Below are 23,387 nucleotides of genomic sequence, written 5' to 3'. Positions count from 1 at the left end.
CTTCCTGACCCATGAGCATCCAAACCTGTGGCTCTTAGGACAGTGAAGGGTAGGGCTTAGGGAGCCAGAGGCAGAGTGGGCTGGGGCGGGCTGGTGACCGCTGTGCCTCTGCCTGTCCCGTCTCAGCTGCCTCGTGGAGCTGAGGCTACAAGGCCCGCAGGGGGAGGCATGCACGGTGTGCTGGCTGTGCTTCCCGTGCCCCTGTGTTCAAGGGCCAGCGTGAGTAGGACCCTTTCTTAGTCTCTCTCTTCTGGCCCAGGGCCCTGCCATCTGCAGACTTCTTTCTTCTTTAAACTTAGCAATTTGAGCAGATTGGCAGAAATTTTTTTTAAAACTCAATATATATAAAATGTGAAATTATCAGCCTTTGCAAGTTCTTCTCGCATCTTTTCCACAGGCAGACACAGAGTGGATACCGGACTCTCCTGGTTTCCGTTTCTCTCCTAATGGGATTCCAGTGCCTCTGCGTCTCCTCCATCCCAGAGTGGGTTCCCCCAAACCCAGCCCCCAGTGCAGCCCTCCTGGGGTGCTGTGTCCCACACCTTGGCACCCTCTGGCCTGCACCAGAGCCTGGGACACCTCCTAGCCCCCGACCAGCTGTCACTCCCAGCCAGAGCTGCCCACCCAAGCCATGTCCTTGGTTCTGGGCCCTGGGCACAGCCTGCCCTCCGCAGTCACTCCCAGCTCTGGCCCACACCCACCCACAGCTGTTCCCCTCCCTTCTTCTGCCCCTCGATCATGAATCCAGTGACTGTCTCCCCAGAGACTGACTCTGGGTGGTGTGTGGAGCTGAAACTCTAAGGGCAGGTCAGGAAGCAGTCAAAGTGCCCCATCCCCGCTGAGCTCCCAGAGCAATGTTTTCTTTTAATTAGTGACTCCTGGGCGCAGGGAAAGGCCTGGTCTGTGAGCCTAGCGAGGGACACCGCCGCCAGGCAGCGTGTGGACAGCAAGCTCATCTCAGAGGTCCTGCACACAGCGCCCTGGATGCACTTGCAGGGCCCAGGGTTGTTTCGAGGCTCCATGGCCGCCTGTGCTCAGAGCCTGTGGGAGGAGCTGCAGTCGCCAGGCCCGGGGGTTGGGCGGGGGGCGGGGGAGGCTGGGGGGGTGTGCCTCTTCCCCCGGGTCAGCAGACCTTGTGTCCTGCTCCTCCTCTGCTGTCAGGCCTGGTCCATCCACTCCAGCCCAGCCCTCCATCCAGGACAGCCAGCTCCTGCTCTCACATCCTCAGTCTTTGAGATCCCCAGGGCCCCTGACCCCTGACCGCTCCCCCCTCCTTCCCCCCCCCCTTCTCCTCCTCCTTCCCCGCCCAACCCAGGGCATTCCCACCTGCTAGCTTAGCCCCAGAATACGCCTTCTGTGGTTTCTGTTAACTCCCTGATGGCCAGTGTGCCATGGCCTCTGGACAGCTGCTCAGCACCAGGCCGGCCCCATGACAGAACCAGGGTGTCACCCAGCCTGAGGGCTGTCAGCAGAGGGGGTGTCAGCATAATCCACCTCTCAGGATCGCCCACCTGGGACAGTAGCCAGGTAAGGGAGACACAGGAAGAGCAGGGTAGAGCTGAAGGTCTCTGCATCTCATTGAAGGGGATCAGCGGCCACTCCAGGGGAGGGTGAAGCCCTCGGTCAAACGCATGCCAGCCCAGGCAGGGCCAAATCCCCCTGGAAATGGGGCACTGGGTGGGGCTGTCCACTGTGGTAATCTTCTCAAGCCTGTCCTCTGCAATTTCCTGGGATCCCGGGCAAATGCCTGTGCCTCCCAAGACCTCAGTTTCCTAATCTGTGCAATGGGAGGGCTAGAGGGAGAAGAGGCTGCCGGACCCTTTCAGTCTGCCCTTCTCTGATTGACTGAACACTTAAAACCAAAACAAAGCCTTGGATGTGGTTGATGGGAAGAGGGAGGACAAAGCACGCCTGTTTGCTTGTGCTGGAATCCAAGGAGTGCGCTCACTGGCATACCCCCCACCCCTTGCTGGAGGTCAAGGCCAGGCCACTACCCTGACTCCTATTTCCCGGTCCCGAGACCGTGAGACCGCCAGAATGCCCGGGGAAAGGGTAGATGCTGGTGATTAATTACACAAGTCTTTTCTTTCAGGGAGCTATTTACATACCTCTACTCTTTAGGGGGAAACAAGCTTCTGTATTATAGCATATAAACGTTTTCCCATGCTTTAAGGTCACTTTTTCACACACTTTTTCCTTAGGACAACACGAATCCTCATTATAGATATTACTGTATTTTAGCGAAAGGAACCATACCCATAGCAATGAGATCCCCAAATAAAGTTCAGTTCATTTTCATCTCTCTTTCTTCCCCGAATATTATTGCTGGAAATGTTACATTATCATAAACCAGAGTTCAGGCTGCATATAGGGTTTTCACAATTGTCGTTTCTCTCTGGATACAAATTCTGATTACTGCCCGCATTTTACAAAGACCCCTCTCCCTCACGCCAGCATTTTCTTTGTAGGTATGTTTCTTCTCTGGATACACAATTCAGGTGATGAGAATTAGGAGGGTTTATGACAGAGGGTTCCTGTGCCCTCCGTCCTCTTCCCTGCCGGCCATCTGGGGCAAGGAGCCTGGGGTGGGGGTGTGTAGGGGCGGTAGTGGGGGAGGTGGCTGATGCAGGGGGCTCCCCCAGACGACCCTCCTTTTGGCAATCCAGAGGGACCCCTGGAGAAGGCTGTGGTCCCAAGGCCTCCTGGCTGGCCCTACCTGCAGGAGGAAGGGAAGGGGCTCTTATAGGGCAGCCTTGGAGGTGAGAGGTGGGTGTGTTGGAAGTTTCCAGGTGGACTTGCTTCCCCTCAGGCAGGACTGACACTCAGACTTCTCGGGGGGGTTTCAGGGTCAGGCCTTCTCCCTGGTGCACTGAAGCTGTCCGTGCCGCCTGCCCTTGTGGCCCGTTTGCTGGCATCGGGGCCAGCTGGGCAGTCGGCTCAGGCCCAGCGGTTGCTCCTCTCTCCCTCCGCCTCTTCCCTGGTGCTTGCAAATGCCTTCCCCGTGGACTTTCTGCAAAGCCCATGCTTCCTCCCTGTGCCGTGTAGGGCTTGAGAAAGAAACTGGCTTTGGACTCAGATAAACCTGTATTTGAATCCCACTGACGAGCTATGTAACCCTAGGAACGTGTCCTCACTCCTGTGTAAGATCCTTCATCTGTAAAATGGAGTTTTTTAAGAGGTACAGCCCAGTTGGAAGGATGGAATCAAGTAACCCGTCATGCACCTTATCCAGGGCCTGGCGCCCATAGGTGTTCTGTAGGTGATGGGCGGGAGCAGAGGGGGCAGGGCCTGCCTTCATGCCCACCCACGCTCCCTCCCGCTCTCCTCTGGGTCTTCTCCCTGCCACTTTTACCCCTAGTAAAGCCCTCACTTTCTTTTATTTTAACCATGTTGGGTAAATCCTTCCGAAGGGATGGCTCACAAGCTCCCCTCTCCTGCAGCATGTTGGATGTCAGGGCACGTTCTCTGCGTGCCCCAGGCGCTGTCCCCTAAGCACCTGACAGTAGCCGCCTCCCCACAGCTGAGAGTGGGAGCTCCCTGCGTCCCCATTGCCTGGGAGGAAGCAGAGGCTCCAAGAGTTTGAGCCAAGTGCTCAAGGACACGCAGATGATAGATGTCAGAGCCAGGACATAAGGCTCTGTTGGATTCCAAAGCCTGCCGCCTTAAGAGTATCGTTTATTATGCAGTGATGCCATGACGCTCCAGGGTCCGGGCCCGTGGAGGCAGTTAGGAGGTTTGTCCCTGAACTAAATGACTCAAGGCTGCTGCGCTTGCTGAGGCTGTGCCCCTGCTCACCACAGTCTTTCTGCCTCTCCTCTTTCTCAGCCTTTAAACTTGCTCTGGTCCTTGTCTTGCCTGAGGCAATAGCACCCGCTCACCTGCTGTGGATCTGCTTGTTAGAATTATGTGCAAAGGAAGCATTCATAGGCTACAAACAAGGATGCTGGGACTTGCCCGTGAACAAGGAGCTTCTGCAGTACGATGCCATCTGGTTTGCTTGTTCTAAGGCTCTGATTGCTTCTTGACTTGTGGCTATGTTTAGGATAAAGGAAGGATGGCTCTTCCTGATTTCTGGGCAGACTGGAGAACTTTCACCTTTTTGAAATACGATCAGAAAAAAAAAAAAAATGCTTTTTTGCAGGGTTGGATAGTCATCCAAGTGGGTGGGACGGGAAGGTGAGGCAAGCCTTTCAGGTTTCCCTACAGAGTGGGCTGGTTGCCCCCCAGGGGATCCAAGGTCCTGGGGTGCAAGAGGAGGAACCGAGGCTCAGGCCCTGGGAAGGGGGTTTGGTCTCCTCTAACCCCAGCCCTAAGTCCGGACCCCCCGCTTCTATTCCTGACTCCAGTGTTAGCTCTCTCTAGGTGGTGCCAAGGCATCTACCATCTCTAAGGACCAGGCTGCACATCTGTGAAATGGGTGTGCTGCTGTTCCTGCACCACCCCACAGAGGCAGCAAGTGCCACGTCGGTGTGAGGACTTGTGGTACGGCCTTGACTTTGCCATTGCCCTGATTGCAGCCCTCAAAGAGCTGATCCCATGGCAGGTGTTATAAATCTCTCTGCAGAGTGTTAGAACCTGTGCACCTGCCCCTCGGGGGTGGTTTCGGACACTTGGTGGGGAAGGGGGATGGTTTCCCAAGCCTGGGGCAGGAGAGGGAGGGCAGAGGCACTTCGAGCTGCCTGGCATTCTAACTTCCACTGGTTCCCTTCCCAGCCCCAATTTGCGTTACGTTCAGTAAACTCCAAACTGGAAAAGCTTGCCGCCTGGATCCGGTGGGTAACAGCACAGCGCATCTGGGGCAGGGCCGGGGCCAGAGAACCCGCATTCCGCTGGGAGAGCAAAAGGGATGCATATAGTTATTCTCTAGAGTGAGTTTTCGAATCCCTCCTATGATCCTTCTTCCATTCTAAAGCAGAGGACATAAATGCTAAACTGTGGTTCTTGCCAGGGCTGATAAGGAAAACCAGTGAATACAGGAGTCTCATTAAGAAAATCCTAAAATTTTAGTCTTATCACTGCTGCAACATAATACAGTAAGTATGTTCATTCCAACCTCCCTCAGCCCCCCTGCCCCCTGAAATCCCTCTCAGCGAAGGCTGCAGAATGAAATGCCCTGCCCATTACAGCCTCAAGTCCTGTCTGACTAGGATTTGTCCCCTTGCCTCGCATGATGGAGTGAGTCTCCAATTTGAGTGGACAGGGCTTTGCCCTCTCACACTTCCGGCTGCCTCTGCAGTAATCAGTTCAACAAACATTGTCAAAATCCCTACTGTGTGCAGGGTGCGTAGTGAGAGTTGTGAAACGTCAGAGTGTAGCTGAGTCCATCTCCTTGCGAGGGCCAATGAGCTGAGCGGGGAGCCCTGATTTATGGGCCAAGCTGCCAGCTGACCTCTTCCCCAGCAAAGACTCGTTTCAACAGGCTTCTCGTCCAAGTGATTATTTGCTGTTTGTACCGCTTGGACTCGGCAACGATTCTTCAATTCCTATTAGCAAAGGGGGAACAGGAACCTTGAAGTCAGTACTCATCTCGTGAAGAGGTGATTCGCAGAGGAAGACTTGCCTGGGAGTTTTGCCTGGACACCTTCAGCCCTACTCTGTAATGATAATGAACTTTTTTACTAGCACTGTTCCAAATTCCTTCCCCAGCTGGCATTTCTTTTCTTCCCGGTGACACTTCCATGAGGTAGGTAGAGCTGCCCCGAGTCTCCGCATTTCACAGAGAAGGAAGCACATGCCAGAGAGGGGAGGTGACTTGTGACCTGCTCCTCATCCCATGTGCTATGCGAGGGAGTGGCAGCGCCCCCCCCAAGCCAAGTGCCCAGCTCTTCATCTGCATCTCTTTCCACTCCACCGAGCCCCAGGCCAGCTGGGAGGGCAGATGACACCACAGTGGCACAGGCGCCAGCCGGGTCCGCCTGGGCTCCCTGCAGAAGCTGGTGCTCAGAGGGGCCGAGGAAGCAGGAGAGGCTGCGCCGCCCTAGATGCGTAAGAGGTGCCGCGGGGCACAGCGGGGCCGCAGCTGCCGAGTCACGGTGATAGACGTTCGCGGCTCACAGGTGGGAGCTCACGGGGCCCTGGTGCCAGGGTGGCCGCGTAGCTGGCAGGTCAGAGGGCCAAGCATCACATTTCAGCAACATGATCTTGGCCTGGAGAGTGAGGGGAAACATGGGCCCGCCCGGCGTTTGCAGTCTTCAGCCGGGAGAGGGGCTGGGGGCCGGCAGGGGGCCGGGCAGTGTCGGGAGTCTCTCCGGTTCTGTGCGTTCCATTCCTCTGCTGGCCTTGCCAGCTTTTTCAGAATAAGCGATGCTGTGTGTCCCTCCCAAGACCCAGTAAGAAAACCGTGCTTAAGAGTCAAGAGTATCTGAAGGACTTCGCAAGGAGAGGAGCACCCTTGGAATGAAAATGTTCCAGGAAGATGCAAGCCTCCCAGTTGCCTTGCCTCTCAGCAAAAGAATTAGAACGGCATATTCCAAGTTTGGGAGGGGCCGGGGGGGACACAATTTATATTCGCTAGAGATCTTACTTGGAAGTAATTTTACTCCCTATAGTTTTTTACTTAAACCTTCTCAGACTGGTTCCCAGCTGGGTGACTTAGTGATCTCCAAAATGTGCTGACATTCGGGCCCCTAAGAATACATACTGTTACTTTTAATGGGTGGGATTTTTTCAATTAATTTTTATTGGAGTAGAGTTGATTTACAATGTTGTGTTAGTTTCTGCTGTCCAGCAAAGTGAATCAGTTATACATATGCATGTATCCACTCTTTTTTAGATGCTTTTTTGTGAGATTTGTTTTTAAAAGGTTTCCCTGAGCCAGCGGAGCGCCCAGGTGCAGCCACAGTGCTGGCCTCGGGGACCGGAGGCCAAATGCACGACGTCAGGTTGCCAGGAGCTAAGTATTCCGTCTAGACACGGAGGAGGGAGGAGAGGACCAGAGGAGACGGGGTCCTGGGAGCTGCAAAAGGCCTGCGCCCAAAAGAAAAGAGCTCTCCCTTTGTTCCACTGCCCACTGCTTGTCCCTGAGCCTGGCCCTACAGAAGGGCAGAGGAGACCTCTGGGGCTTGGCCTGGAGAATTCCTTTCTTCTTTTCTTGCTTCCTCCTACGCCACGTGGCTTCAGACCATGACATTTCTGTTCGATGCTGTCAGTGCCTTGGTTTGAGGAGAATCTCTCTGTACCCGGGTCCCTTGGCCAAGAATAAATGGTGCCCGGAGCCTGCTGGCATCTGCTCCGGCCTGTCTCCCTTCCTCCTCCACATGATCCTCAGACAAGAAACAGTTCCTTCCCCCAGGCAGTGGGGCAGAGCTAAGGGGGAGGCGATGGGCCAGGCCCAGGATCCCCAGTCCCGAGCTTGCGTGTCTGGCTGAGGTTCAGCTTCAGCCTGGCCGGGGAGGGTAAGGTACAACTTGCCTCTCTCCTCTGAAACTTAGTGATCAAATAGCCACCAGCCCCAGCCCCTGCCCCTACCCAGAGGCGAGCCTGCAGAGCCAGGGCCCACCGGCTATTTTTAGAAAGCTATCAGGTGTGCAGGACACCCAGTTGCTTTTTCCACCTGTTTGGGGTCATTATAGGGATCCTGTGTCTCTGCCACAGGCCCTGCCTATTCTGCCATGTGAGTCTCACTGTGACCAGGGCAGCCACTAAGCTCCTTCCCGATTAACCCAGTCGTCTCTCCCGCCTCGCCCGGCCATGGCAAGTGAGTCTTTGGGCCCATAGTCGTTTTGTGGTCGGAAGCATGGACATTGGGCACTAATGCCTGGCCTCCTCTGCTTCCTTGAGAGGGAGTTTTCAAAGGTCAGAAAGTAACGTCAGGTCAGGAAGAACCTTGACTCGGGAGCCCATCATGAGGAGTGTGGATCCACTGGGCGGCAGCACAGCGCGTGCCGTCAGGCTGGGGCATGCTGTGTGCACCCTGGGGTTCATTGCCAACAGATGCAGGGAGCTGGGGGCGTTCAGAAGAAGAGCTCAGCCTTGAAGGGTGGGCAAGTTTTGATCAGGAAATACAGGAGGGCAGGTGTGCCAAGCAGAGGAAAACTTGTGCGCCGGATCATCCAAGTTGTGATGGGAACCTCGAGGAGACAGTGAGGCGGGAACAGGGGGCTCTGCAGGGACAGAAGGACAAGAGCCTGGAAAGCCCACGAGGCGGTGCCCGGTGTGAAAAGCCTTGGATACCAGGTGAGGTGTCTGGACGTTTTCTGAGGGATCAAAGCCGCTGGGGGTCAGAGCGGGGAGAGGCAGGGGAGTGTGGCAGGGTGCTGGCTACCTGTGATCCCTGCCGCCAGGAGGACGTGGCGTCTTCCCGGTCACAGAGCAGCAGCCGCAGACACCTTGGGGCCGCATCTTTGTGGCCCCGCCCTCCACACCCCGTTCACAAGTCCCGAGGCTGCGGTAAGCTGGGGCTGGCTTGGTGGCTCCTAAGAGCCCGATGTTGACGTCTCTTCCCAGCTCTGTCCTCGGTGGCACTCTGTTGGTAGCTTGAAATCGAAGTGGGAATGTGTATCCAACAGAGACTGGCAAACGCTAGGAGTCAGGGTCTAGCTGGTTTGGTTTGTTTGTTTTATCCCTCATCGCCATCGCAGACGGCTGTTAAACCTTCACCAGCACAACCCTGGGTGATGACGAGCCCCTGAAGGGGTTTACGCTGGGGAGTGAGAGTGGGGTCAGCCGCGACCACACTGAACTGGGAGAGAGTATTTGTGGACGTGGGTCGTGCCTCCTTCCCTGTTGAGGAGGCTGGAGGGTGGACGTGGGAGTGGCCCTGGGCCGAGAGAGTTGAGCCGTCTTCACCATCTGTTGGCCGATTCTGAGGACCAAACTCCTTAACGTGGTCTAGGAAACCTTTGACCCTCCTCACCCGGAGGAAACTCACACTGCCTTGCCTGAGCAGGCTCTGTCCCGGCCACACTGAACTGCTTTCAGCATCTGAAACGCAGCCCGCTTCTCCTCCGTCCGAACCTGGCACTGAGGGTGCACTCAGTAAACGCACACCTGCCTGTAGCTCTCCTACTACATGCTGGCCAAGCGTGAGAGCCGGGATGGGGGGCTTTTCCAGGTGGGCAGAGGAGCTCGCCGGCAGAGAAAGCATCTGAGCGGGGTTTGCCTTCTTAACAGTGATTCTGGTTAGTCTTCACTACATGGTGAAAGCAGCAGGATTTGTTCAATGCTTCAGAGTCACAAAGCAGTTGGCCCAAAGGATCCTTCCAACAAGCTTGTAAGATGTAAATGTAAAATATAAAATCCCATTTCAGAGATGAGGAAACTGAGGGCCAACTGGTAGATCCCAAGCCTTGACCCTGACTCCTGGGACCCTCCATCTCGAGCTGGCTCCCTGAACTGGGGGCTCCAGATGGTTCATCCCAAGTGAGCTCAGATGTCAGGAGCAGTCCAGCCTCCCCCAGGAGATCAGACCCAAGGCCTGACCCCAGAGACAGGTCTGCAGACCCCATCACCACCATCCCTCGAGGACTTGCCTCTTAAAAATGGGCATTAATGCTGGCAGTGAATACACTGTTGCTTTTTTTGCTCTTTTGGGAAAAGAAAAACCTGGCTTCTTAGAGCTGTTGTATTTTATTTTTCTGTAAAGAGGAAATTAATTTTAGTCTTTCTTTTCGGTTTAAAATGTTGTTCTTTGCTTTTTCTGCCCTACAATTTAAAAGGAAACATTTGTCTGTTGAGAAAAGAAATGATAATTATAGACTAAAAATTGTTTCTATTCTGATTTGAAAAAGTGACAAAAAAATAAAAAAATTCCATCACACAGATGGGCCCTGCTGACGGAGGGTGTTTAACAATGAAGCCCCAGGCTGGCTGGGGGCTCAGAATGGCATTCGAGGTGGATTTGGGCTCCAGCATTGCCTGGGAGAAGGGCTTTTTCTGAGGTTGCTCTCCATTTCTGATGCTGGGTAGCAGCCCATGTGGGGTCTGGACACTCTGATCCCCCACGTGGTTCAGCAGTGGGAGGACAGTTTACCTGTGGATTGAATGGTCCCTCTTAGGAGAACTGTGTGCCAAGGCCAGCACTCCCTCTCATGGTCCCTGAGCTTGAGAGCCTCCTAGCCTTATTCCCTTAGCCGAGAGTTTTACAAAACTACAATCTCTCCAACTCCTTTGATCAGTAATGCAGGAAACTGATTAGACTGTGAAATTAAACTAATAATGTCATACCGTTAACCCTCGATCAATGGGGAAAGGGCTCAGAGTGAAGGCTATTTCCTCCATCCATATTGCCCTCTGGATACACGTATTTACTTTTTGGAACAACTCCTAGGCACACATGCATTCCTGGGACCCCTCTCTTTCCCCCAAACCCGGTGTGATCCCCAGTGCAGTGCCCCACTTAAGGGAAGAACAAACTGAGGCTGAGTGATTGACGCTGTGTGGTCACACAGCTAAAGAAAAGATGAGCCTGGCTCTAGAACACTGGTCCAGAACTCTTTGGTTGCCCGAATTGTCTCCAGGGGCTGTTCTGGAACTACCAATGTCTTTGTCCTTCCCTGGCCTTGCCACTGAGGAGGAGGAGCTAGCATGCCCTTCATGCCCTTCCCATTGGCCCTCCCACGGCTGGTCCTCCGCCGGGACCTGTCAATTCCATCACAGTGGAATGTTGCCAGGGATCAGACCCTCTCTCTAAAAGTGGTGATGGTATTTAATAACTAATTACTCTAATGATCCTGCAGAAATGCTGGAGACCTGTTTTAGGAGAGATGTCAATTAGAGCCATCTGCACGGCGAATAAAGGAACCCTACCCCAGCTGTACTGTTGAAACATGTTAGCGTTTTCCTACCAGCGGCCATATGGTACTTAACGAAAGTGAATTGTTCACACTGCAAAACCCGCGCCTCCTGATGAATACCAGCATTTTGTTTTGGAAAATAGTTCTTCAATCGTGTGGAATATTTGTCAATGCAATAAGTAGCAAGTTGGAAGCCGGCAAGCCCTTGAATGCAAAAAGACTTCCCTCACCTCAAGATGCTCTTCCTCCAACCCAGCCCACCTCCTGCCCCCGCCGGCTGCCAAGCCCGGCTCCACCCCAGTCCCGTATCCCATCTGTGCCCAGTCCTCAGCATCTGCTTCCGAATCTGCTCAGGAGAGCCAAGGCCACGCAGGGTTCTGGCACCACCCCACCTTGGCATCTCGATTCGTGTGAAATCAGAAGCAGGATGTCTGAAGCTATGTAGAATGGGAGCACAGAGGCTCCAGCTGGAAGGGCACAAAATATTGGGCAAAAGTCACCCAAGACCCAAGAGTGGAGAAGTAAGTATAGGCTGTTTGGGTGTGGCTTCAAAGAAGGGTTAGCTTTCTATTTGCAATCTGTTCCTTTCAGGAGGTACAAAGCTCAGGTTGGTACCTGGATGCTCAGAGAGGTGGAGGAGGATGGTTTCTGGGACTCAACGGAAGCCGGCCTGAAGCCTCGTCCTTGTCACCAGCACAGGCAGGGCCACCAATCAGTAGTGACCACAAGTGGTTGCCACCTGGTGGCCACTGCTGACCTGTGCCCAGAGAGCTGGGACCAGGGTACAGCCACTCTGTGGGTTCTGTTAACTGAGAACAGGCAGGTTTCAGAAGCCGACCAGCGCCAGGACCAGGCCTGTGCTGTGCTCTGATAGTTATGTCCCCACCTCCCACCCCCTGCCAGGCTGTGCTGGGCAAGGGGACCCTCCACTCCCTTGTGGGGCTCTGTGGCCTCCACAAGCTGAAGGTCCTGCTGTCGGGACCGCAGGAGGAAGCTTTTATTGCGGTCAGCTCTGGGACCAACAGGATTTCACTTGCTGGCAACGTCTATTCTGGAATTTTCCCTAGAACCGAAGTCACTTATTAACGCTTAAGAAAAGACAAGACTGACTGCCATTCATGATACAGAGCTGCTGCAAGTCCTGAAATCCAGTATGTTCTTCGCAAAACCGTGGTCCCTTAAATCTCACTTAGTTCCAATTCAGCAGCAACAGGTCCCTAGTTTCAATAATGATCCTAAGTTCAGCCAAACACATCCCTAAAGGAAACCCTTCAGGGTGAAAAATAGCAGAAATGAGCTCCCATTTGTCTTGACCAGCAGACTTCACCGTTTGCTTTCCATGTCCGTGCCCTGAGTGTTGCCCCATTCTCACTGACACCTGGCCCCGTAACAGACGTGTGTCTGAAAGAACCAAGTCACGGTGACCCCAGGTGGCCACCTCAGCCAGGCGACCAAGGCCTCAGGCAGCCTTGAGCGCGCTTGAACATGAAAGGCGCCCAGAGCACCTCAAGTAAGTCACTAGTCTTTCCATGGGCCAATTCCAGAATGACCCTCGCAGACTAGAACCCACTCTGCTGCCTTTCTTTCCACCCCATTTGGGGCCGTGCCTGGCAGTTACCCTAAAGAGTTAAACCTTTCCTCATTTGGGGTTGGGAGGGAGGGTAGGGGAAGGCTGGGGCCAGTTTGACATATGCTGCCTGGTCTGAACGTGAGTGCTGTGCTCAGTTGCTGAATTTGATGAATTGCATTATAAAATTTAAAAACAAATTTAAAACTCTATTAACTCCCTGTAATGGCCTCCTCTTGGAATACACAGACAGCAACAGATCACTGACAAGGAGAAAAAATACTCTCGTTGGCAATGTGCTTCGCTTGCAGCAGGATGGAGGCTGGTGGGAGCTGGTGAAGCGTGCGGGGACCACACACCCTCTGCCCCGTGCCCGGCTTCCTGCTCCTGGGTCCAGAGCGAGGCCCCTTCGAGTAGACCGTCATGGGATCCACAGGGCCCAGGTTAGACTTTGGCTGGCTCTTATGTCAAAACCTAAACTGTGCTTGCTTTCGAGGCTAGAACACTTCTTTCAAGACTGAGCCATGAGAGTGATGAGCTTACAAGGTGTGGTACAGCCTCGGGGAGGAGAGCCTGTGGTTTGGGGATCAGAATGTGTGTCAGGCAGGAGGAGGTGTGTCCCCAGGGTCACCCACCCCACCCTCTGCACCAGGGGAAGGGGCAGGGCAGGGAGATTGTTCATTGGTCACTGCGGGCCTCTGCAAATCCGGGAGCATTCGGGGAGAAGGCGGGTACTGGCCTGGCTGCAGGCTACCAACTGCAGAGAGATGGACTTTTGTCGAGAAAGGATGAAGCCCTGCAGCTGTGTGTGCACGTGGGCAGAGAGGAGGAGCTCGGCCAGCAGGGAGGAGCCCCGCGGACCCAGGGGAGAGCTCCCTCCCTGTCTCTGCAACTCAGAGACCCTGAGCTCAGAGAGGAGGACGAGGGGCAGCGTGACCTGGTCTTTGGGGAGCTCAAGAGGCTTTCTGCCAACCGGGTCTCCTCCTTTTGACGGTGGCTCTCGGTCCCTCCGTGCACGTAAAGTGCTTTGGAGATACTTGGGGAGGCTGAGGCGTGGCGTGCACATACGGCAGCCCTGGCTGTCCAGAGGCGGTGAAGAAACCATGTGTGTACGTGTGTAGGTTGAGTGTGTGTGTGCACGTACACGAAGATCTGCGTGTGCACAAGTAAGCTGTGCCTCGTGACCTGGCTGCCCCGGGGCTGCGGGTTGAATGCGGACCGTGCGTCCAGGGACCGTGCGTTTCTGGGAGCATCCTTCAAAACAGTTGAGAAATGAGATGCACTTCCGCAGCCTGAGCCTCCCCCACCCTCCGAGGCTGCTGTCGCACCCACTGGGAGGCTACGCTGGGCTTGGGCGCTGAGGAGACTTGCAGCTCCTGCCCGGCAGGACTCAGGACTGGCAGCATTTGGTGTCAGAGCATTCACGAGCCTCTCCTGGGAGCTCAGCTTCGGATACAATGCAAAGAGCTCCAGATCGTGGCCGCAGCTTCTGTGTGGCCTCTCGGGAGCCTTGACCTAGCCCGCGGAGAAAAGCCAGGTAGACCCGGGAGCTCCCGGAAAACTCCCCCTGTGGCAGCTCCAGATGGGGTGGGGCATTTAGGGTAAAGGGAAGAGAAATGACGTTTGTAATACTTTGAGGACCACCTCCCCCCCCCCCCCCCCCAGCAACTAACAGTATAACAAGAATGGGGGCAACCACAGTAATGAAGAGAACAGAATTTCCTCCTGCCATCACACTCTCTAGAAGGCCCGTTCCTGGACAGCCAGTGCTAGTTACAGGCCAGCTGTGTTTGCAACCTTTGTGAGCCTGCTTTGGGCCATTTTGTATAAATAAGACTGCTCTTAGGAAAAAATAATATTGCTAATTAGCCCCCACTGTTTTAAGTAAATGAGATTTTCCTATGGCATTAAAAAACCCAGAGATATATGTGTGCATAATGCAGAGTTTACAGAGCTCTTTTTGTGGCTGTAATATTGCTCCCACCATTTCAATTGAAATTCGAACCAAGTGAGGAACCACCCAAGTCCCCAGTCTTTGGAATGCCCTTCAAAGCAACACTGACTGGTTCCTTTCCTGTTTCCCCTCTGTGCGTGCAGCAGGCAGTGCTTCGCTTTTCGTGTATTTCATGTAACAGTAAACAGCAGAACAACAAGGGCTTCGGAAACATCCAGACCCGGGGTTGAATCCAGGTGCAATGCTTTGTGAACCTGGACAGTCACTCAGCCACATTGCACCTGACAGAACTTTCCTCGTAAGGTACTCCTCATCATTATTCTTTAATTTTTGTTAAGCAAAATCATGAATGTGAAACACTGAGCCCCATGCTTAGCACATAATAATAAATTACATCGTAAATGATAGTTCTTATGTGTCAGTGCCCTTGTTGACACGCAATGTCCTCCCAGGCTGGAATCTTCTTCTCTTTCTTGCCTTCTGTTCAAAAGCTATGCATCCTTGAAAAGGCTAGCCTGCGTGCCCCTGATTCCAAAAAGCCTTCCTCGTTGGCCTCAGCCAGAATACTGGATGCCTTTGTGGCATCCCAAGTTGCAAACTTGTATTCTCGCCCAGATGTCATTCTTTCCATTCTGCTCGGTGTCTCCCCTCCTGCACGTTGGGGCCATTCCTACCCCTGACCTGCCACGGTCGCACTCAACCCAGGCAGGGCAAAGAGCGGGTGCTCAGGACCTGCTTGTAGAGTGAATGGGTTTTGAATTGTTGAGTGAAACTGAGGTCCCACAGTCTGCTTTGGGCTCCAATGGTTCAAAATATCCCTTGCCAGACTACTGTGGGTGGCTCTGAACTGCAAAATTAGAAAGGAAAAGAAAGTGCTTTTTGTGGTGACACAGAGCCGAGGACATCCGGGGTTTCACAGCCTAGAACCCCCACACAGGCTTCTTCTAAGTCCCCTAACCCTTTTGATGCTGCAGCAATTTGGCTCTAAAAGAAGCTGCTAACTTGCAGTTTGGCACGAAGGAACTTTCTGGGCTGATGGAGCAGTCTGTATCTTGATTGGGCTGGTGATTGTGTGGATGCATACATTTGTCAGAGCTTGTCAAACTGTACACTTAACATCTGAGCAGTTACTTTATGGAAATTTTACCTCCATCAAATTAGTTAGTTTTAAAAAAAAATGCAACCCAGCCAGACAGGCCAGGTGGAGGGCCCTGTTCTGGTCTTTGTGCTTTCCCCTCCCACTGTGGGTGAGGTGGCACTGAGACGTGTGGCTAAAGCTAGGATGTCCCAGGATTGCTCTGGGAGGAAAGGGACAGAGGGACAGAGCAGCTTCTGCGTCTGTGGGATTGTCATCCTTTCAGTCCTGAGCTCAGCCTCAGTGCAGGGGTACCTCCCCACCCTCCGCCCTGGACCTCACCCCAGCCTGCCGCTGAAGAACAGCCAAGTGCTAGCTCTCAGCTTTGCAGCCTCGCTCAACCCTGAACTAGAGTCCACCTTTCATCAGATGGGAGAGGAGTTAACATTATTGTAAACCCTGAAGGCCCCTCCAACGGATATTTGCACACCCATGTTTTGTAGCTGTGTTGTTCACAGTAGCCAAAAGGTGGAAGCAACCTAAGTGTCCATGGATGGATGAATGGATAAACAAAATGTGGTGTATACACACAGAGGACTAGTATTCGGCCTTTAAAGGGAAGGAACTACTACATCCATGGGTATGTGCTGCAACATAGATGAACCTTGAAGGCATTATGCTAAATGAAATAAACCAGACCCCAGAGGACAAATATTGCAAGATTCCACTTACAGGAAGGACCTAGAGTAGCTAAATTCATAGAGACAGGAAGTTACTAGAGGCTGGAGAGAGGGGAGAATGGGGAGTTAAGAGTTTAATGGGTACAGAGTTTTAGCTGGAGTAGGTGGAAAAGTTCTGGAGATGGACAGTGGCGATGGCTACACAACATTGTGAATGTACTTAATGCCATTGAGGTATATGCTTAAAATGGTCAATTTTAGGAACTTCCCTGGTGGTCCAGTGGGTAATACTCCGCGCTCCCAATGCAGGGGACCCGGGTTCCGTCCCTGGTCGGGGAACTAGATCCTGCGTGCGTGTCGCAAATAAGAAGTCTGCATGCTGCAACTAAAAGATCCCGCGTGCCGCAACTAAGACCCAGCGCAGCCTAAATAAATGAATAAATAAAAGTAAAATGTTTTAAAAAATGGTCAATTTTATATCTGGTACAATTTAAAAAAAAATCTTTTAAGAAGAAGAACAGCAACAATCCAAGGCCTACGCCTGCCTTCTGACCCCCATAAATTTTGACATCTCATATTCCAGAGGCTAAGGATTGGGTTTCTACAAAGCAGAAGGAAAGAGAGGCCATCTGATGCCTACCCCTTTCTTAAAATCCAAGTGCACGCCCTTTTAGAGTAACAAACGTCCTTCCTGAATGCTGGGGTCCTTTTTGTCGAGACAGACACACTCACACCACTGGATTAACTTGATTTCCTCTTGTTGACTCTCTCAAGCAATGCTTGGCCTCAACCTGACAGCTGAGAGGTGAATTTCCCTGTATCACTCCGGAAACTCCCAGCATTATAATTGGGGTGACCCGGTCCTCAAGACCCGGAGACCCCAAGCTGCAGAAATTAGAGCACACTCTGTGCAAGGAGCCTGGCTGTCAGGGTGGGTTCGTTCTTGGCCTGTAATGCGGAGTGACACTCAGCACTTGTCACAGCAGGGAGCCGGGCCCTCAAACAGCCACAAACAGCCACATGGCTGAGGACTTAAGGAGGCTGACTGTCCCACCTCTGCCTGGGGGACCAGATTGGATTTGTCCCTTGAATGTCATAACGCTGCACCCATCACCACCTCAAACTCAGTGCTAACACTTTGCGCGCTTAGAGGAGAGACCATCTGGGCACAGCAGCATTCTGCAAGGGCTGCTGACCTTTTTGTTTGCCAAACAAACCCGGAATGCTGAGACCTGATCTCTCTCCATAAGAGTATGTTGTGTTCAGGCCTTGAAGGGAACAAACGGAGGATCCATCAAAAATGCCTGAGCCCATTCGGTGGAAAGAAACCGTATACTGTCTACCCTCGGATGGATATGAACAGATACATCCCACATGTGGTAAACGAGGACAGCGACATTGAGACAAACTTCAAGTCTCTCCTCCTGCCGGATGAGTTAGTGGAAACCAAAACACTCCACATACACACGCACACACGCACGCACGCACGCCAGGGATGGTGGGAAGGACTGTTCTGAACCGGCCTGGCATCCCCTTTCGTCTGTTACGTTCCTGTTCTCTGCAGAGCCTGGATGAGTGTGTGCTGCTCCCACGCCACACCAGCCCCCTCCAGCGATCACCTTCCTGCCATCGGCTTCTGCATTTGTTCCGAGTTCCCTGTGGGTGCCGTCCATGGGCACCTGGGGACCCATGGGCAGCCTGCAGCCTCACTGGACACTCTGTGGACCTGGGGGGAGGGGTCTGCTTTCCCCTCTTTGTCCCCTCCATCATGCCTCTGTGAAGAGAAGGGCATTTAAAGTCCCTTAGGAAGAAAGAGTAACTTCTCAGTTGGCTTTGAGCTATAGATTCCTGCAGTGGGCAGAAACATGGACTCCATGATGCTTTAGATGTAACACAATTGAACACACACGCATGCATGCGTGCACACACGCACACACACCCCTATAGCAGATCAAGAGGAGGCATCTGTTTAAGCACTCATGACCAGTATTATGTCAGCTGCATTAGTGCTTGGAACACAGAGTTGTTTTTTGTTTTGTTTTGTTTTTTAAATGTTTGCTATTTATTTATTTATTTATTTATTTATTTATTTATTTTTGCTGTGTTGGGTCTTCGTTTCTGTGTGAGGGCTTTCTCTAGTTGTGGCAAGCGGGGGCCACTCTTCATCATGGTGCACGGGCCTCTCACTGTCGCAGCCTCTCTTGTTGCAGAGCACAGGCTCCAGACATGCAGGCTCAGTAGTTGTGGCTCACGGGCCCAGTTGCTCCGCGGCATGTGGGATCTTCCCAGACCAGGGCTCGAGCCCGTGTCCCCTGCATTGGCAGGCAGATTCTCAACCACTGCGCCACCAGGGAAGCCCCAGAGTTGTTTTAACAATAAAATATACCAGGATTCATTTGTTGGCAGAATTTAGAGCACAGAACTACAGGGACTAAGGAAGGGAAGCAGGACGCCCCATCTGGGTATTTGGGAAGGGACGGTCCATCGCCTCTTTGCTGGGATTCTAGGCATTTAGGGCTTGGCTACCTCCAAGAAGCTGCATGTTGAAGGGGAGCTGGAGAGGAAGATCTCAGGCCAGCCCAGCACCTTCATACGCTCCTGATCAGGGTGGAAGGGCCAAATTCTTTTTTTTTTTTCTTGGCTATGCCACATGGCATGCGGGATCTTAGTTCCCCAACCAGGTATCAAACCCGTGCCCCCTGCATTGGAAGTGCAGAATCTTAACCACTGAACCACCGGGGACGTCCCCAGGGCTGAATTCTAATGGTGCTACTTTGGTTTGGTATTTTGGGCTGCTGGAAGCTTTGGAACGTGTCCAGAGGATGTCAGGATTTATGCCATAGGCTTCATGACAGTAAGAAACACTTCTGAAATCCCATGAGAATTATCCATGAGGAAGAAGGCTGCTCTTGTCTGTAAAGCAAAGTGTCTCTGTTGGTCCCAAGGGTACCTACAGACCTCACTTTGCCAGTTAGAAAACAGGTGCAAGGCTGAGCCCATTGGGCTGGACCCCAGTTAGCATTTGGGAAAACAGAGGCCAGCAAGGAGAAAGGGCTTATGCAAATTCACACCACCAACAAGTGGCAGAACTAAGGCTGGGACCCAGGTTTCTCCTGATTCCTAATACAGTTCTTTGATCCCCTAAACGTATTCTGAGCTGGGGAAGGCAGCACTCCCAGTGTGCACCCAGCGCTCCTGAGGATTTGTTAAAATGCAGATTCTGATTCAGTAGGCTGGGGTGAGGATTCTGCATTTCTAACACGCTCTCAAGTGATGCGGGCACTGCTGGCCCCAGGACCACAATGGGGGAAACAAAGATGCTTGCGGTCAGCTTCACTGGCAAGGAGGCCAGTGGTTTGGATGCAAAGCTGGAATTCCTAATTCTCCATCATACCTGCTTAGCTCCATTCCTGTTCTGATTTATTATTTTTTACCACAAGGTCTAAAAGCTTTTGGCCTAGACCCCCAACAAGTAGGTTGTTGTGTCACCCTTTGTCAGCTCCTTGCTCCCAGATCCTGGTGCTCTCTGGCCTGTAGGAAGCTGGAATCACGTCTAAAAAGTACATTCCAGACACTGGGAGGTGTGTGCCTGTGGCTTTGTGTGAGTAAAGCGTGAAAAATGGTCTCTGGTCGTGGGCAGGGACACTTTGCGAGATATAACACTTTGTGAGTTGCCTGGGCTGCAGCTTGACTAACTCTCCTGTGTAGTGTCTGCCCTCCACATTTATGATGATGTGACAGTGTGTGCCATGGATCTCCATCAGAATAAGAGGTTCTCAGTGGAGATTGTCTGGGCCTCTGCTTTTTCCACCAATTCTCTCTTATCTGGAAACCTCCTACCCAGAGCCTAGATTGAGAAAAGGCCAGAAAGCAGCTCTGAAAGGCTAACAAAACAAGTAGAGATCACCAAGTTTGTGTACCCAAATCTTATTCTTTTTTTTCATCATCCACCCATTGTGTTTTAATTCAGAACTATTCTTAAAAAAACACAAATTGACTATAAGATTGATTACCTAGATTCAAAATTCAAAGCAAATGTTGCAAATTCCCAATCTGGCAAGAGTAAGGAAGAGGGGTTGGAAAGATAACAGAAGCAAGAAATGTTTGCTAGAAGCTAATCGGAGATGAAGCAGCTGCAAAACTCTGGAATTCGACATGAACTGTTAGGAAACACCACAGTCTGGACCAGTCAGTGTGGGGACACTGGGTCCTACGAGGGTCCTTCGGTCCTAAGCATGATGCGGTTTAACAGCCCAGTGTCCCTGTTACGTTCACTTCTGTTCAGCATATTGGGAAGTATGCAGTGTATTTCAGAATATTTTGTCTTTACAATGGCTAAAATATTTTGTTCTTATTCAGGATTTAAAGGACTCGATTTCATTTATCTCAAAAATATGTCTGCATGTAAGAAAAATAAGACTTTCACTAATAATCCTGGTGAATGTGGATGGTGCTATACCACCCTTGTTCTACCTCCTTCTGGTTACATCCCAGATCTCTTTTCCTTTTTCTCTCTTTTTCTGGCCTCTTAATGGCCGTATTCTCCACAATTCTAGCCTTGCTATATGTTTAATCTTTCTACAATTTGACCGATTACTCCCTAAGCCCTAATGACTCCAAAAGCTTGTGTCTCCAGCCTCCAACTTTGGATTAAACGACCTTCGGCCTGATGTCCTCCCACCTTAGAGTCCACACACCCCAAACCCAAATCCTCACTTCCCTGGCAAACCTCCATCCTCTTCTGCGTTCCTCATTTCAGTGAATGGTCTCACCATCACCCAGTCCTGGGAGTTCGCTTTGGCGTCTTCCCCCTTTGTAACTTCTCTCTTCTGGCTCCTCCCTGTCTCCTCTGCCGCAGTTCAGACCCTCATCTATCCCCCTCTGGGCCATTTGCATCCCTGTTTCCAGTTTTCCACCTCCAATCTGTCCCCCTCATATCTGCCCCCAGTCCTTCAGAGGTGCTTCCTCTTCCTCACACTTTCTCCTCGGAGGCCTTTGTCCACACCCGCACTCTTCAATACAGTAGCCACTAGCCAGATGCACTATTTAAATTAAAGTTAAATAAAATTTAAAATTCAGTTCCTCAATCATATTAGCCAATTTTTGAGTACTCAATAGCCACATGTGGCTAGTGGCTACCATATTGGATAACACAGATTGTAGAATATTTCCATCGTTGCAGAAAATTCTGTTGGACAGTGCTGGTCCACACTGTTCTTTCATTTTTAGCATCTTTCTTTCCCTCTCCTTCTCTCTGAATCCTCCCAAAGAGTCACAAAGAAGTTTCCTTACATCCCAAACCTCATCTTAAGCAGCACAGTGCCTAGTCCTTCGGAGAATGTATAAGAACACATTAGAACTCCTTTGACCGCAGCAGACAGGCACACAACTCAAACTAATTTAAACAAAAAGGGAATGTGTCAGCTCTTGTAACTGAAAATTTCAGCAACAGCTCCCGTCATAGCTACACCCAGGAGTTCATGTAATATCAGAACTCTTTTCAGGCTCTAATCTCTGCTTCTCTGTGTGGCTGGCTTCATTCTCTGCTGTGCACATTGCTTCCTCCCCACGCCCGGGGAAGATGGCCAGGAGCTGTTCCAGCTCACAATGTCCATACTGTTCCTGATCCCAAGGGAAGAGAGACCCTTGATTTCTGAGTTCACATAACAGATCTAAAATATCTGGGTCTGTTTGGGCCATGGACCCTGAATCAGCAATTATGGCCAGGAGGATAGAATGCACTGATTTGCCTGGTCTGGTCACGTGCTGACCCCAATGGTGGGTCAGAACACCCAAGCCATATTTAATGGGCTCCACATGGAAAATCTTCTATTACCACATGAAGACGAGGACTGGATATCAGACAACAATAGATTTCACTACTCAATTCTGCTCAGAGTCTTTCTCACCGTCTCCATTTGACAGTCATCTTCCTGATGCCTGGAGAAGCATCTAAACAGGTGCTCAACAAAGAGTTGACACATTAATGGATAGATAAATAAATCAAGGGGTGGTTGGGTGGGTGAGTGAAGGGATGACTGAATGGATGGAAGGATGGATACACACATGCTTAGCTAACACTGTGGAGAAGGCAAGAGGAGAGAACCAGGTCCCAGAACTCAAGGGGCTCACACGCATGCCCAGCGGAAGCACCACTTCCTGGTCTAAGATCCCCTTGAGGATTGGTCCAGCCCTGCCAGACGGGGGCTTCTTGAGAGCATCTCTGCACCCCTCACAGCCCCTGGCAGAGTACTGAGTGCCGACCAGGGCTGGCTAGTGGGCTGCATGTCTGGCAGCGGCTCTGTGCGTCTTTTGTTTTAGGGGGACAGTAAGACAGGAGCTGGCCAGTCATGCAGTGTTATTCCGGTGTCTGAGGCAGCAAGTCTCCCAGGATTCCTGGTCGAAGACACTGTGCATTCACCATCCTTATGCAAGCCCCTCACAATTGAAAACATGTGTGAGATAATATAAAATATATATTGGTCTCTGCCCCCAATTTCTGACACAGAGCTCCTGAAACCCTTGTAATTTCCCAAGAGATAAGAACACTGGGAGCATCTCTTGTTCTAATACTGGTCGTTGACCTCTGTTCCTGACACAGGGCTCCTGAAACCCGTGTAATTTCCTGGGTTATAGGAGTGTCTTTTGTTCTAGAGGGGCAACTCTGGGTGGGCTCCCAGATGGCCCCTGGATGAAGGCTGGTCACTGGAAAGACCGAGCCATGATTAGAAGCTTGGAATTTTTAGCCCCACCCTTCATTCTCTTGAGAAGGGAGAGAGCTGAAGATGGACTTAATAATTGGCCACGCTTACATGATGAAGCTTCCATAAAATCCCAATAATACAGGGTTTGGGGAGCTTCCAGGTGGGCGAACACACCCACACCGGGAGGCGGATGCACCCCAGCTCCATGGGGACAGAAGCTCCTGCCCTCCGGACCCTCCCAGACCTCGCCCTGTGTGTCTCTTCATCTGGCTGTTCATCTACAGCCTTTATCATATCCTTTAATAAAGTGGTGAGTATAAGTGAGTGTTTCCCTGAGTTCTGTGGGCTGCTCTAAAAAATTAATCAAACCCGAGGAGGAAGTCATGGGAAACTCCATCCACTGTTGGTCAGAAGCACAGGTGACAACCTGGACTTGCAATTGGCATCCGAATTGGGGGTGGGAGGTCAGTCTTGTAGGATGGAGCCCTTGACCTGTGGGAAATGAGGCTGTCTCCAGGTAGATAGTGTCAGAAGTGAGTTGAATTGTAGGACACCTGGCTGCTGTTGGAGACTTGCTTGTTAGGTGGGGGGAAAATCACCACACATTTGGGGACCGGAAGTGTCAGAAATAAGTGTTCTATGTAAAAGAACAGGAGACCCACAGGATAAAGACC

General features: G+C 51.9%; 1 protein-coding gene across 4 annotated transcripts in view; it reads left to right on the top strand.

The window, feature by feature from the left end:
• The window catches only part of KLHL29 (kelch like family member 29), a 311,822-nt gene that overhangs the window by 125,032 nt on the left and 163,403 nt on the right, over window positions 1-23,387 (top strand). Inside the window, exons 1-2 of one of the 4 annotated variants that reach the window (XM_059893548.1) lie at window positions 5,997-6,056; window positions 6,287-8,175. The exons of 2 other annotated variants lie outside the window; for them this stretch is intronic. Coding sequence is in view for 1 of the 2 variants with exons in the window: in XM_059893546.1 (XP_059749529.1) it covers window positions 5,982-6,056 (75 nt within the window). In the remaining variant the exon portion in view is untranslated. Of the gene's footprint in view, window positions 1-5,752; window positions 6,057-6,286; window positions 8,176-23,387 lie in introns of those variants that run through there. One more of the 4 variants, XM_059893546.1, reaches the window with a different exon arrangement.

This window comes from Balaenoptera ricei, chromosome 13 (genome assembly GCF_028023285.1).
Source record: "Balaenoptera ricei isolate mBalRic1 chromosome 13, mBalRic1.hap2, whole genome shotgun sequence".
Lineage (NCBI taxonomy): Eukaryota > Metazoa > Chordata > Mammalia > Artiodactyla > Balaenopteridae > Balaenoptera > Balaenoptera ricei.
Note: the sequence above shows the minus strand (reverse complement) of the source record. Positions and strands in the feature narration are given on the sequence as shown.